Consider the following 17,016-nt stretch of genomic DNA (forward strand, 5'->3'; position numbering starts at 1 on the left):
GTAAATTACAAGAATTTGGTATATTCACACTGCATTTGAGCTGAGGCTAAATGTTATGTGTGTGGAATAACGGCATCAATCAAACTCGTTAAGATCACAAAGGAAAAATGTATATAGCTGAATTTTTACCACAGATTATGTAATGGAATTTATGTTTTAAGCGCTTTGACATGTAGAGTATTGAATATATGTCAGCTTTTCACAACAGATCTCTCTCTTGTTTCACTTGAGACCCGAAACTTGGCTAATTCAAGTTGAAAATACCCACATCATCTGAAGAGGAATATGTCTTCTTTTCCACCCCTGCTGTAACTTTTTGGCCATTATCCTTCTCTGCCTGGATTAAAATCCTATTTGTCACAGACATGCCAAGAGTTCATTTTGGTTAGAATTACTGTTAAACACATACGTCCAATTGATTTAGAAGACCATTCAGTCTCAACAAATGCACATTGTATGGTTGTATTAGGGGGACAATGTCTGTTATAATGTGCTGAACCACAATGTGACCCTTGGTCTTTGGGACTGAATCTGGAGTGAAAAAGCAGTATGACCACATTGAAGAATCTCCTTTTATTTATTACTTGCATATATCTTCTTATCGTTGAAGACAGTTTGCCACCATGAAGTTTCGGTAGGTTAGTCAGTTGAAAAGTCTATTGCTGTGGTATTTTTGTGTAGCTGAAGAGAGAAAATGAATACGGATGGGAAGAAAAAGGCAGGCACTGTGTTTTGTAAGTGAAAGATTAAGCAATTATATTGTGCATTGGTATATTGAGGGTTATTTTAGGATTCTTAGAAGTCAGACTATGGTTGAATCAGTGGGAATCTTCCATATCAAATGCTGCTGTACCATCCTAATTTTAAATATTGCGATCAGGTAACTTTTAATCAAAAATATCAGTAGTGTCTATGAAAAAATGTACATTTTGTTAAAGGAAACGTTACGCACTGACTACATTAGCTGTTCTGGCAGTTAAAAGAAACATTGTTCTCCAGTTCTTTATAATAAAAAAAAATCACAGGATGAACTATTGCGTGATATTTGCCAAAGGTTTCTGTTTCCCAGGATTGTTTCCATGTTAAAGGGGAAACAACCATTTTCCCAGACTCCTGTAGTTGTCCATGCTAAAATGAAGTATTTCTGATGTTTGGATTTGCTAGTCACAGTATGTTGCATCGCCCTCTGCCAAGTGTCATGTCTGAACAGTGCTTTTGATAACATATCACATTAATATTGTACCTTTGATGAAGTGATGTGCAACTACAGTATTGTGCTTCATGTTGACTGGCCTGTGCTCTAAATAATTGAAACATACAATAAAAAATACTGTTCTACTTTGCTATTGCACAAAATACAAAATTGTATCTATATTTAGATAAATCCTCTTTGAGTTCTTTTAACGAGCAGAACATTCATTAAAATCTCATAATGTTGCTGTGGAATTGGAATGGAGAGGATTTTCCTTCATATTTCCATACATTTTCTCTCTCTCTGGTTTTATCCACTTTTGTAATTTAACCAAGAAATGCGATGGCACCCTTTGACCCATTCCTCACTTAACCTCTTGTCCTTCCTTCTAACGAGAGGAAGATTTGCGTATTCATTTGATACTTAGTAGAGCTAGATAATTACAGAGCAAAGTGTTGAAATAAATCAAATGGAGCTGAAGTCCTCAGACAGGCAGTGCTGCAGTAACAAAACAGACACATGAACCAATGGTATGAAAGTCAAGTCATGAGCAAGAAAGTCAAGTCGTGAGTGCCTGCAAGGACGAAACTGACTTTAAGTCTCTTTACAAAGGAAGTCTTGTGTTGGTCCATTTCCAGGCTTCCCCTGCTCTCCGAATATATTTCATCACCTATTGAAATACTTTTACAGAACAAAACAAAAATAAAATATGCAGGGCTCCCTTATTTCACATAATGAAGTAGCAATTTCCTTCTTTCTAAAGCCCACAGCTTTTGCAGTGCAAATGCCAGAAAATGAGAGTAAGGATTTCCAGTTTATTGTTCAAGAAGAAAAGTGAAACTATAAAACTGGAACTCAAAAAAAGTCATTAAAAAAAAAAGAACCCTGCTGGCTTGCGCTAATAGAAATAGAAGGCAGGCGCTGCCGAATGGAAACCTGACTGGACAATTGAAAGATTTTTCAGAGATTGAAACTGTGTGATGATGATGCATCTCTAGCAATGTATTATTAATATTTCCTGATTGTGGAACAACTTCCTTCTTTTTCCTCGTCCTCTTCCTCTCATTTATTTGCATCTGCTGCTAATGGCTGAGTTAATGTTATTCCAATTCATCAATTAAAGTAGGATTATTTATCTTTAACTGCCTACATCCCTAAACGTTATATTTCCAAATAGACTTAAGTAACATAAAATTGTGTTTGCTACTTTGAATAAGTAGAGCAGCCTACAGGAGGCTACAGGACACAGGGTGATTACAAATCCACTCATTAACGATTGAGCTGTGGAGGTTCAAAACGAGTTGCAATTTTAAATTGCTGGGCCCTCTCATCTGTGCCTTTATACTATATCAACAGGACTCTGAACTTGCCTCTCTGTGTGATGTCTTTTTAATGTTAAAACCTATTTCAGCCGTGTTGTTGTGTTTGAAAGCCATATGTGTACATGGCACTTGGCATCTTTATACATCTGTTTTGGGAATTCTCGTTTCGAATTTGCACTTTTCTTCCTGTTTCAATTTTCACTTTATCTGACCTGTTTCTGGGTTGATGGGTTTTGTTGTTTTCCCGTTTGTAAATTCATTCTGAAGGAGTTCCTGTGAATTTAATAATACCTTATATAGACTTTTTGATTAAGGACTGATGGAAAGCTGAAACTAATTTTCTATTTTGCAAGTCAAGTGATTTTGTGTATGTTGTTGTCTTCTGAAAGAATACATTGAGCAGCATGTTTAAATCAATACGAGTCATTTTTGGGAACTTGTAGCGGTTTAGTTTCTATAGTAACAGGAAGGTTTTTTTCTATAAGTGTATATTTATTAATGTATTTACGAGGAGAAATGAGGACTGATGACTGGGTATCATGTAGATCCCTGACCTTGCTTGTTATTTTCTTCAGGATTCATTTACAGTAATTGTAACAGAACGTAACTAGATTATTTTATTTTCCCGACGATTGTCATTTGAAATGGCTTCTATTGTTAACATGACTCTCCCAGGACATGGACAAAACACACAGAACAGGTTAATCAGTCTCCTGTTACAGGGATAGATAACAAGCCATGTAGTTTCAATAAATTTGGCACTGATAACAAATTACTAGTATTGTTGCCTGAGGTTAGAGGAGAGGCATTAGAGCAGATATCTGTTTTTGTTGTAGTTCAGCAGCGACAATTCACTAAAATCAATCTCATTTCCGGTGTTGCATTTTTTAAAAGATAAATGTCTGTGTCAGTGTTCAGACACGTGCGTATGTGATCTTTAATTGCAATTTACAGTTAAGCAGTTGTCAGTTAAAGTATATTGGCCATACTTGTTAATTAGGTAGATCAGACTTGAACTATGTACATTTTAAAGTTTTAAATTCTTGATGTTTTTTTATCAGTACAATAAGATACTAACTCTATTGCTGGCATTAGCTTTAAAATGAGAAAAGGGCACCATTGGCTGTCAAATTGAACTGCTAAGATTACAAGGAACATATTTCAGATTGTATTTGTTAATATTTATTAAATTTACTGAGTATAATATGCATTCTGTCCCTGAAGATAATCAGTAGTTATACAGTATGTTTTTTTTATAAAGAAATGTGAAGAAAATATTGATCTCAGGTAAAATAAATAAATAAAAAGATTTGACAGATTAAGATGAAGTTTTAGCCTATGGCGTGCGATAAATCACATCTGGCCAACTTTTGGTTTCTCTTGTTAGCAGTTACTGGATACTGCAGTCCTTTAGGGGACACAGAAATGCGTTTTTTAAGAGGAATGTCCTGTAGACAGGAGAGGTTTGCAGTTTGACGGTCCTGTGCCAGCTATCCAAAAAGGAGCTACTAACCACAGTAACAAAATCTTCCACTCCAGCGGCTATTCCTAATATTGAATTCAGCTGTTGCAATAAGAGTTTGTGTGTGAACCAAAGGATTAATGAATTGTTAGTTCTCGTGAAAAGGGAAGCTCTCGGTCATTAGGCATGCAATAATGCAAATGTGTTAATTCCATAACAAACACTAAACTACGACTGTTGTTGGACTCGACTCATTTGAACGATGCTGACGGAGGGATTAGCAAGCCAGACTGCAGCCTCAGTTGTCCTTCCTAAGAATCTCTGTTAACCACAAAATATGGTTGCTTACGTATCTATATCCTTTCTGTCTTAAAAGAATCTGAAAGCTAGAAAATACTTCACTTTTCTTTATTATTGTATTCAAGTACTCACAAATATCCCCTTATCAAATGAGTTTTAATGGCAACGTGGTCTTGCGTTTTGGATTCCTCACTTAAAGATAGGAATGCACACAATTCTTAATGGTAAAGGGGATTATATTACCTTTTTATAAATATGATTAAGATGGATAAAGTAATATTTTTATTTGAAACATACTTTTGAGAAAAAATAAAAACTGATTTAATAAAACTGTTGAATTGAATCAATTTCAATTGTGTATTATTCATGCAAACATATTAATATTTTTGAAGGAATACAAGGTTTATTTGAAAACTTTAAGTACCGAATACAAATTGTTAGCTGGTTCTAATAGGTATATAAGTATCCAGTTATATTAGTCCTGTTAGTTCATTACTTAATACTGAATGAAAAATATCTGTGATTAAAATGTTTTAATAAAGGTTGTTTTTTGTCTTTGTTTATTAGTTAAAAAGCTCTCTCCCTTCTTGGAGGCTGCATTCTATGGCAAGAATCAAACAGAAAAATGTTCCACTGTGGAAAAATACTGAGAACATATGCTTTGTAGCAGTAGTTGTCTTCTGTTTTCAATTTTATTGCCCATGGTAAAGCTGTGAATTGTGTGCTCATGTCAGGAATTGTTCTGTAACATTTGCTTAATTATTCTTTGCAATCGCCGTATACTATGGGAATACCCATAGGCAAGGTACCGATAGGCCAGTTTATACTGATTTTATGCAAATCTACAATATGTTTGCATTATTGGTGGCTGTTTCAAATAAGCTTATAGGAAACTGCTCCAGAGAAGGACAAGGGTGAATATCATTTACATGTGACTTTCAAGGATACAATGAAAATTCCACATCCACTTTTTTTGATGGAAATCACAGTTTCAAGTAAAACCATTAGTTAAATCATGCATAATCTTCACACAATAACATAATAAAAGTCGAAAGGGAGGTGGTCATTTTCTGTTGTGAGTAACCAGACTGCTTTTTATCCAGGCAAAGGTATAGGAAGTTGTTGATTAATAAAAAATGTTGAGGTTCAATCTTCTTTAAAGGTATGACATAAACAGTCTAAAATGATTTGGGGGCATCCTGTTCATGAGAAGCATTGAGCAGAAATAGTAACTTATTTGCAGCTTTAGTGATATGGAATTGGTTGACTGGACAGTTTCATTACGTTAATCAGATTTGTTTTCCACAATTAATGAGTCATATAATAACTATTAATCACTGAAAATTATTTCCCTCACCAGTGTTGTTCAAAACATTAATTTGCGCTATAGCAATACCGATCTCCCATGTTTATTTTTATTTCCAGATACGAGGGTTAAAAATCATAAGAAATCTGTTTATGAAGAGGACTTATTATCCTTCCCTCTCCCGAAATAAACACTTGAACAGATTCTCAGTGGGTGTGCATGGCCTTGAAAAGTGATTATTTTCATAGCCTCCTGTCCCACATTACCTCTTACTTTGTAGACCCTTGTGCAAATATACAAAATTCATCCATTGTCTATTCATATATTCACCATTATTGAAGACTGAGGGTCTCGCATATGACTGATGTTGATTGATGTGGTTTTATTACTGCACTGCACACAGTTCATTAAGGATTACCTCTTTTAAACAGTTTTTTTCTGTGTTGTTAAAGGTTTGATAGACATTTTCTAAAGTCAGAAGACGTGTGGCGTATTTGTTCTCCAAGTCTAACTGCCTTTCAAAGGAATTGTATTGGGGAAGATGCACATAACAAGCAAACAAACAGCATATGCACTTAACATATGTGCATCCGTTAATAAAATAGTCAGGCAGACTGAAGGATCATGTATGTTCCGATTTTCACAAGTTCTGCCATGAATAGATTCCTGGTTTTCATTTCACAGCACCAGAGCTCAAATTCATGAAAAGAGTCTGTGCGTTTGGGTTGGAAATTCAGTTATTTCAGTTTCACACAAAATACCAGTGCCTTACAAATCCATATGATGAGGAACTGTTCACATAATTCCATCCTTATTTCATTTGTGCTCCTTGGATTTTCCCAGGGGTTTTGCCTTTAATTCTTGCATGTGAAGGGAAAATGTGCAGGCCTACTTGGATGTTGTAGTTAGTTAGTTTTACGTCGGGGGAATTGGCTATTTAGCAAACGTTTGTAAAATGCATGTGGGCTAATCTGAGTGATTTTGCTTTTCCTATTTTTATATAAATGTGTTGCAGAGAAACATAATCACTAACTCGTTATGGATTGTGACGTGGAGAATTGATACACGGTATTGTTTTCTCTCGGTTTCCCTGCAGCCGTGCTATCAAAACCAATCAGGACCTCCTCCCAGAAACGCCTTGGACTCAGATCTTCTACGATGACTTCTGGGGGACCCTCCTCACCCACAGCGGCAGCCACAAGTCCTACCGCCCCCTCTGCACTCTTTCCTTCCGCCTTAACCACGCCCTGGGTGGGCTGGACCCCTGGGGGTACCACCTAGTCAACATCATCCTGCACTGCGCCGTCACGGGTCTGTTCACCAACCTGTCCCGCCTCCTGTTCGGGGGAGGCTACTGGACGTTGCTATCAGGGCTGCTGTTCGCCTCGCACCCTGTGCACACGGAGGCGGTGGCGGGGATTGTGGGCAGGGCCGACGTGGGCGCGGCGCTCTTCTTCCTCCTGTCCCTGCTGTGCTACGTCCGCCACTGTGCCCTCCGGCGGCACTCTGCGCGCTCCTGGGCCTGGCTGCTGGGCGCCATGGGGTGTACCGCATGCAGCATGCTGTGGAAGGAGCAGGGGGTGACCGTGCTGGCAGTGTCAGCGGTTTATGATGTCTTTGTCTTTCACCGGCTCAAATTTCACCAACTCATCTCGCTCATTTACAAGGTAAGCGTTTTTCCGCCCATTGTTTTATTTTTTATCTTCAGTTATTACTGCACAATAAGCAAAGTGCATTGCTGATTTGGTGTCTGTAGTGTGTGTGCGTAAACCTGGATGAGGCAACAGGCCAGTCTACCACAGATGCATGTGTTTGTGTCTGCTCCATTTTGTCTTTTGTCGCATGTGTGTTCTTCACAAATACTGCTAATTTTAATATGAAAATTCGGTGCCAGCATAAAATACATAACCCATAATTAAGTTTGAAGTATGGCATCTAAGGTCCCTATTGAATTGTCTTCAGTAAGAAAAATGAGCCACTCATCTAGCATACAGACACACAGCAGAGTGTGCTTTAATAGGGAGAGATCAGCAAAGAGATGCATCACTTTGTAGGGAAGAGGTTATTGTGTGTCACCTGCACATTATTGTGGCCTCAATGTTGAATTACCGGCACTGAAGTGAGGAGAATGTCTTTCCATTAGCAAAATAATTCTTGTTTAAAATTATAATAAAGCTATTTTGGGTTAATCTCATGTATAAGTAGATTGCAGTCTTCAAATTATGATTTTGCACGTGAATATGATTAAAATATTTCTGTAGGGAGTTTGATTAGAAGACTCCCAAAGTCAATTGCTGTGCTCATCTCGGTGTGAGAAAGTAAGCCCCCGGCTGTCAGACTTAGTCAGACTGCTGCCATTATTTAAACCTTATCTGAAGTTTAGTCCTCTGGAGTATAACCCATCCATTGATGGTGGCAGACAATACTTTTAATAGGCTGTCACTCTGTCTGGGGTGAGAGGCTGGTGGTGATAGAGGTGGTTGTTGCCGGGGGTGTTCGCTTTTAGTTGCATATTTGGAGCTTGTGATTGGTGCCTCACCTTATAGATCAACCTTTCCTGTAGGCGATACAAAATACTTTTATGTATGAGGTTGGCTGGCTTTATTTTTCTCAGTATTATATATTCATATACACAAAATCAGCCTACACATTTTCTATCATGTACATATTTTCATGAAGCAGGTTTATTTCTAAAGCAGTGGTTTAAAAATAGAAACATTATAATGCGCTCTGCTATAGAAATTATAGCACATCCACAGGCAGATGTTCATATTGTGCTTGCTTTTCTATTTTTACAATCAGAGAAATGCAGTAAAGATGGAAATACTGAACTAATTCAATATTTTGTATGTAGTACCATCTAGTCCAGTAGGTGGAAATTATCTCTACTGCATCAGTAGTTCTGTGCAAAGCTAGAAGTGTTTACAGACATTTTACTGCGCTGTTTAGCTTTACTACTTAGTTGGCATTGATATACCTATATTGTCCTTGAAGACATATGTGTTGTAAGGGCTTTGAGAAATACAAATTAAAATAATATAGTGTGATTTTTTTTAAAAAGGGAATTCGTCCAACTGCACAGAGCTCAATTTAAATTACAGCTCGTGATGAAAGCAGTCAAAATGGAGCACTTCCACTCAGAACGAACATACACATCTTTTTTTGGTAAAAAAGAGGAAGTCAGACTAATTAGTGTGGGATTAAAGAAAACAAGATTTCAAGGTGCTAAAGTAAAACTGTCCCAAATGTTAAATGACCACATTTCCTTTTTGAGTGCAGAAATGTAGAAACAGATTTAAAAATCCCCCATGTTATAAAAGAATATAGCTCTTGGCAGAATGAATCGTGCTACTGTAGAGGTCTGCTCATTATTGATGGTTGGAGTTTGTATAATTTCTTACATTAATGGCAAGGCGTTTGAGAAATACTGTAACTCTTTGTGTATCTTCTCTTGTATCTGTTTATTGAAATGTTAGGGAACATTTTATGGTACCCATGGGAGAGCCCGCACTCTAGTGTTTAACAAAAGTTGATAAAAGGAGGGAAATAAACAAATAACACTCTCTTTGGGCACAGTGTTAATGAAGATATGCGTTGCAGGCAAAAGTCCAGTATTGTTCTTCACCACAATGCCATTTCTCATAATTGGTATAGTCTTGATTAAACGATTCACAGATTGTGTCCCACCCTCAAATTATACATAATGCAATAAACCTACCAGGACGTGAGTCTTTGTGGAACTACATTCAACATTCAGTGGAACATAAATTCTGTTCAGCTTAATTGGGTTCAAAATGGCCTTTGCAGATGGAAGAAGGCTGAGTTTACCATAGGCGTTTCAGTTTTCAGACCCATATGTGTCCAGCCTTCAAGTTCTGAACCCCCGAAGAATAGGAGGACAAGGATAAAAGAGAACAGCTTGAAGCAGCCTCTGTCTCGACTGCAGATTCTGCCAAAACACCTTATGTGCTTACAAAACAAGGGGCAAACTGTGACTAATTGAGCAATGCCTTTAAATGCACAATTTACTCACAATGCATCCTTAAATGCTTCCGTTTTGGCATTAAAACTTGCATTTATTTTTGTTCCAGCGTAAGATTGGTATTGCTCAAGTTGTACCGTCCTAATAAGGATATATTTGACTTCTGCCACATGTGTAATCCAAATAGTATAAAGTGTTTTTTTTTATTTAATTGCCAAGTAAGTATCCACAACTTTACCATTGTATTTATTTTACTGTTTATATACAGTATAGGCAGTGTATTTCCTGAGGGAACTTAGCCAGGACAGTGCCTTTTAGATCTGTGATTGTTTACTTGAGTAGATGGGATCGTTTCCTGTTAGTAAAATGGGAGCTTTGCATTTAGGTATAGGAATCATCCTTCTGTTATGTTTCAGATGGAGATATGTAACTGCCTAAATATATGTATTGCTTCATGTTTACACAAAGGACTTCCCATTCATTTAAGCAATGTTTGCAATTAGACTGTATAACACAATTCATTAAATTAGGAGATGATGACAGGTTAGAGTTATTTATTTTAGTCCCTTAAACAACAAAACAACAACCTTAATTTAAACTCAGCATGTGCCTCTGCATGAAATAATGCTATGATCAGTAATTTATTGTAGAGATGAGAGAGTGTTACTCAAACGGACTGGTCAACAGCATGCATTTATTTGTTTCCACTACTCCGGTAGCAGTTTTTTTGCCAACTCTTCACTGTTTGTGGTTTTTCCTGACAGCTTTATGGGCCTGGCCTTTCCTTTCAGAAAAATCAGCTTGAGGCACCATTGCCCTGTGCATGTCCTACTGTGCAGTAGCTGAAGTAAAGGCTGTACAATGCATCCCACCCTTTCAGATCCAGCTGGCCGGCAATATGCTTTGGTTACTCGCGCCAAAACTGTTGCTCCGCTCACTTACTTCAGGAAGAAATGTTTCATATTCTAGTCATTTACTTACCTCCCTAGAGTGGTCTACATTTTGTGACTGTTTATTGTTCTCTTTTGTGTTTATGGATTTATTTACGTTTTGTGTACTTTACAAGGAAAAGACCTTCTGAATTCATTCATATCTTTGATAAAGTGGACTAAAAGTTGATTTAGCAAGAAACTCCAATCCATTATTCAGTATAAATACATCTGAAATTAAGAACTGTATGATTATTGGTAGTGTATGTATTAAAAACATACCTGTCAAACCTAGATACATGTATTTCTAAATACATGAAGATCAATTAAGTAGTATTAGTTACAACCTCGCAATCAGTTCCTTTCTGCTTGATTTCTTTCATCTTCTGAGAATTTTAAGTAATCTTTGAAGCCTTCATCATGCTCAAGAAAGCACCTGCTGTTCCTTGCAAAACTGATAAGAGGAGGTATAACTTACTGGGGAAAAATAACATCTCCATCTGGTTGCAATTATGTTTAAAAATATCTGTACTTATGATAAACAACATTTCACCACTCATTTATATATTAAAGTGAATTATAGGTTTAAGAGTGCTGGTAAATATAAACTACAATGCATTTTTATTCTTATATACTTTTCACAATGCAATGTAAGGTTTTGTGAGTTCTTTTTTCTCAATATGAATGCCACAAAAGGGCAACTGATGCTAAATTCATGCATACCGTGTAAATATGTATCGCGTAGGCTTTTAGGAGGATTGTATGGCTGTTACATTTCAATAATGTGATAATTTCTTTGCATATTCTTTTTGTCAGTTCACCTGGTATGATGTGCTCAAACTCACAAATGCATCCAAATCCACCCACACAACATGTCTTCTTTAATCTAGAGAAAGTAGTTTATTTTCAGTCTTAGGTCTTCTGCTAGTGCTCCTTTTACTGACAGCTTGCTTTACATGGGAGGATTTTGACATTTGCAGCGACTGTTAAAGGTGAATCAAGGAAGTTTTGTTTAGTTTTTTCTCCCAGATTGTGATTTTACAAATGGAAAAACTCTTTAATTGGTCAGTGTCGTTAATCATTCAAAGAACTGAATACCCTTCATAGAGATTCCAATGAGAAGTGAAGGACTGCAGTTGGATACCGGGGCAGACTCCTGGCTTTACAACAGAAGCAGAAGCCCGTGCTAAAGAGACAGACCTGCTGGTGACTTTCTCCTCAGTCTCCCTTTGAGTGCATACATGAAAGCCCATTTGGATACAAAAACATTTAAATGGACACGTGTGGAAATCCATTTCTTCTGCCTTGGCATTTGGTAGATGAGATGACAAATGATTGGTTGACTGGCAGCTCTAGTTAAGCCAAGTCTAGCAGTTTCTAAACTTAAAGTTATTATACGAGGATTTTAACCACAGTCTAGATAGAGCTGTCTAATGCAATAATGTTTTCAGTTTGCCTCCAAGCATTTTGTTTCTGAGTGAGCTTCCGCAGTCGAGAGACCTTGACAGTCATGGCGTGTGCAAAGATAACTGTTCCCAATTAACTTTGGCACCCTGACACTTTAACATGTTTTTTCCTTCCTCTGCCGTTCCTCTTCAACAAAGTAAGATACCTGTGTAAGGCAAATGCTCTCTTTGAGAGTTTTATTTTTAACTGAATTGATTAATTTCTTTTTTGCTCAAAGTAGCACCAGTAGCACAGATTAGTCATTATTATCATCATCTCATCCTCATAATCATCTTCATCTTAGTCAATATCTTCTGTAGCTCTTTTCATTTGATCTGTAACCTATGACTCTCATGGATGTAATTGCCCTGCATCCATTATGACTTATTTAATAGTACAAAGCTGTGTATTTAACTTTGATTTGTGTGGATTTCTGTTCTATGGAACATCAAGTCAACAAATACATGTAACTGTTGTGCTTAGTAGTCCTGATGTTTTACTGCGGGGCCCAACAATGAAATGAAATGCTGCTCACACACATTTTATTCACATGCTGTGTTGTCGTTTTATGTAAACCTCGCAGCATTACATAGTGTAGCAATCTCTCTCTAGAGTTTACAGGTGATTGTAAGAGTTAAATGAATAACTAAACCCTTCAGACTGTTAATTGTGAGTTATACAAGATTGCTGACTGCTTGCTGTAAATGTGTGCTGTGTAATTCCAGTCAGTTTAGTCTCATGTAAAACCGATTTTATGGGCTCATTTTCTGTGTGGCTCAGGTTAATAGGCTAATTTTCAATAACAAATCCTGAACTCAGATGCAATTAACACACCTATTTTGGCATAGATGCTGTTGTTTTTCAAATATGAGCTGGAAATACTTGCTTTTTAATAATTTGGTATAAAATGTTTATTCCCAGATTTGGACTGTTTTAGACTTTTTCCATAACAATTGAGAAAATGCATAGTTTAGTTTTTAGTGTAATAAAGTAAACATTGTGGGGAAAAAAGGGGGTTACCAGCCAAAGTTATAAATAATTACAAAAATAAAAACCAGCCCAAAAGTAAAAAACTTCCCACAAGTATTTGCTGAACGTTTGAGAAAAGGGAACACTAAAATGATTTAAAATCCTTTTGATGTCTGGTTTCTAAAGGAGTTTAAGGATAGAATACTCATCGTTGTCTGTAAATTCACTGTCTCTGTGTAATGATATGTTGACTGCAGGGTTGAGAGTAAAAGCAGAAAGAGAGAAACAAAACAATACAAAAATAAATCCGCTAAAGGGTAGATTATGTTTAGTAGTTTTATGGGTTGTTTTGGATGCTTCCCTTTAAATTAATTTGTTGAATGTCCCTGTATTGATGGGGTAAATCACAGTTTCGTAGATTACAAGTCTCCCTGCTATTGTTTTAAAACTAATTAACACCTTCCCTTCGACTGTTCAGTGGCTGTTATTCCCGACTCCTTTTTTCGTGCTTGTCATTGATTGTATGTTATTTGTGCTTATGTTATTCTCTGTGCTCTGAAAAGGAAAATTGCTTCTGGCTGTGAGTGAGGGGCAGGGTGGCGGTGAAGCAGATGCATGTTTCCCAAATGCCAATTATTTCCATTTGTCATGCACCATGATCTGCACACTTTGCAACAGGGCTGTGCGGTGCTGTATATGCCTTCTCCCTTCCTCACCAGAAATCACTACTGGAGTGCATGCTGGGAAAAAAGCATAGTAAGACGTGAACTGTTACATATATATAGTTATTAATTAACCTCTAAATAATACACTTTCATAGACTGAGGCCAAATCAAAACTTTGACCTACCCACACATTACAAACTTGTATCCCAATACGTTTTGAATTAGAAGTAATAGAACCTAGTAGAAGGTTTTCAGGGAATTTAAAGTTGTGATTCGGTCTTAATATATACAGTTCAGTGATTTCTTCAGATCAGTTAATAATAACACTCCCTGGAACGCTACATTGTTCTTTACATTCATGTGACACAGCACTGCGTAAGACTGTCTCCGTGCATCTGCGAGTTACAGGAAACCCAACAGGACAGATCGTGTGAAGCGTGGCTCTGCAGCACTACGGTATCCGTAATGCCATAATGAGTGTTTGTGTTTTCCTCGCTGAATGAAATCTGGAGCAGACAGCTTTGTAATTGTCAGCAACATGAATTGCGGAGCCTGCACAGGGATCTGACATGTCCTTGCTCTGTGATATGTTACTGTAAAGCCCTACAGTACCCAGATGGCTCCTGTATGCTCTACTTGTCTGGTAATAGCGGCTGTCATCGAGTGATAAACCATACACAGTCAAGTTACTGGATACTTGCGCTTTCACACCTGCCTCCAAGTTAATTTTGCAGACAGCTTTATATCAGAGCTAATGTATTTTTAAATAAACTTGTTTTCCCTTACCACTAATGCAACAGCCTGCCGAAGCTTTATTTACAGAGACCAGGCCAAAACCGAACAAGTGTAACCAGGGGCTGCTTTCCCAGGAATAGTTTATTGCTATTTCAGTGTCGACATTTGTTTAGCAGCAGTGTAGCTTTGTTACAGTGTTAAGCCATTTCAAAACAGAATTGACTTCATGTGTTTACGCTGATTTCCAAAGTTCCTTAGTTTGATCACCAACTTTACTATGTCGTCTACCTGATAATAATAATGTTGTATATATGTGTTTGTGTGTGTGTTTACAAATGGAAATGTTAATATAGCCAGCAGACCTATGTGTTCAGCTGTTGTAAGACATTAGTAGGAAAGATGACTAAAGATTAACAATGACAAAGAAATATTTTAAGCTTTGTCTGTCCTTAACTGGGCTGATGGAAAATGACTTAAGGTAATCCAGCCTTCATTCTGCTTCAAATCACAGTTAAAATAAAGTGACACACATGTCTGTAAAGGGTGAAGTATTGACCCTGGCACTACCTAGAGGCAAGGAAAAGAAAGTTGGGTTATTCTTAGCAATACTGAAACATAACATTTTGTGAAAACAAAGGAAAATTATTCTGATGTAATTAATATCCAGGCATACTGTGTATGTATGTGCACAAATGTTCACTTTTCCTGGGTTTCCAAATGTTCATTTCTGTGTTTTTTGTTTGTATGTATGTTTTTTTTGGGGGGATAGGAGGGTTGTTTACCTTTTTAAAGAAAAGAAGACAGGAAATTATATATATTTATAACTCCACTGTGCTGTGACACTTGTGATGAATATAGATACTGTGGTTTGTGTGTCTGCTTTAATAAACATGTTTTAATTATGCTTTTCTGTGGCCTGTAACTCTGTGCCTTAGGATATTTTGAAGTGTATTACCTGAGAAGCTTCAGATTAATTATTTATAGGTTTGAAGACTTGGATAATCAACACCCCCAAAGCATGTCTGAATGTCTGAAACCATTATTCTGTCGTTTTTATTTCACTGCTCTATTAAAATTGTAAAATTATGAATTAGGTGAATAAGAGATGTTATGGTAGGGTTCTCCTTTATTGGTAGGGATCTTCCTGTTTGCGAACCTTTCTGCAATTGAAGTTGCCGTTAATCCAGTATGTCCCACATAAATCAGTGTGAAGACGAGCTTTTTGTTAACTTACAATATTAAAAAAAAAAAAACACACTTTATAAACAATTATTCCTCTATATGCTATGTGTATTACCCACTCGGTGGCCTCATATGTTATGAAATAGATCTCAGTGTGTGCTTCTGAGAAAGGAATGGTTCATTGCCTTTGGATATCTTGTTATTTTGTAGGAAAACACAAGTATGCTGTATATGTATCTTTCAACATATTTATGTAAACTAGTGGCCAAACATTACTTCCCAAACTGCCTTTTTTATTTTATTAATGTATTTGTTTTTCCAGTTATTCTTTAAGAACGCAGAACGCGGTCAAGGAAAATATGACTGTTCTTCCTTAAGTGTATTTATGTCTGAGTGTCTCCATCTCTTATCTGAAGAGAGGATGGAAAATATAAGTAGATGGAAGAGGGCGATGCATGTTTTGTAAACTTTCTTATCTTTATTTTTTATCAAGTTGTTTTCCTAAACATTCTACTTGTTTTTATCAACGAAATAATCAAAAGACTTTAAATACCCTTTACATCACAGTAAGCCACTGTCTCCACAGCTTATTTTGAAATAAACCTACAGACTAGCAGCATATATTGTGTATTTAAGAAAATGTTTACAGTGAATACATCTGAGCAAATATTTGTTCTCCTTTCATACCCAAAGTGGAATTGATACTAATTTCTGCTGCGCTTCTTCTAAAGACACTCCACCTTTTTCCAAACAATGGACTTCAATAATCTCTCAGAACCAGAAACAGATTATGAAGGCCAAGTGCAGAATCGTGTGCCAGAACATCTGGAATATTTATCACTCTTTAATGCCTTCCACTCTCATTTAATTAAGTAGTAATCTTGAAGAATGCTGTGTGTACGAGCCAATAACTAGCTATCACGCTCTGAATAAACACCATGGCTACACGATGCATGAGAAAACGTAAGAGATGAGTGGAAAAGGCGATTCATTCTGTGCAAGAGGATGCGTTTGTTTTACTTTTTTTTATCTGTATCAGACTCCTTTTCTCTTTCCCAGCCTTACAAACTTTTCCTTTGTTTCCTTTTTTTCCCTTACTATGTAACAGATAATTGTTCCCTGTTGTCTAATGACCGATATTCCCATGTAGGTACAGGGCAGGAACAACAATTGGTTAATATATTGCTGCTATTTAGCACAAATTGAACTGAAAATGTAAAGATCATTGCAGAGCCTTTTCTACAAATCTACATCTTTTCCAAATGTCACAAAACTATCTGTGAGTAGCACAGCAGTATACAAAGTTTTATTTAGGGGCTGCATTACTTTACATTTTTTTTAATATATTATTATTATTTTAACATGGCTGTATAAATAATGTTTGAGCCAAACTCTATGTGTTAATAATTAGTATCAACGATGCAGTGTAGTAATGTCTACTTAGAAATTAATTAGTGAAATTTAGTTGCAGGTGGTGATTTCCTCCTTTCACTAATTCAGTCTGAACCTAGTATATGTGCACTGCT

The 17,016-nt window shown here is 36.7% G+C and overlaps 1 protein-coding gene across 1 annotated transcript in view; it reads left to right on the forward strand.

Moving 5' to 3' along the window:
- Positions 1-17,016, forward strand: part of tmtc2a (transmembrane O-mannosyltransferase targeting cadherins 2a) — a 116,998-nt gene that overhangs the window by 44,960 nt on the left and 55,022 nt on the right. The window contains exon 2 of the mRNA XM_066723639.1: positions 6,679-7,249. Coding sequence (XP_066579736.1) covers positions 6,679-7,249 — 571 coding nt within the window. The remainder of the gene's footprint in view (positions 1-6,678; positions 7,250-17,016) is intronic.

The sequence above is a fragment of the Amia ocellicauda genome, chromosome 15 (assembly GCF_036373705.1).
Source record: "Amia ocellicauda isolate fAmiCal2 chromosome 15, fAmiCal2.hap1, whole genome shotgun sequence".
Classification (NCBI taxonomy): domain Eukaryota; kingdom Metazoa; phylum Chordata; class Actinopteri; order Amiiformes; family Amiidae; genus Amia; species Amia ocellicauda.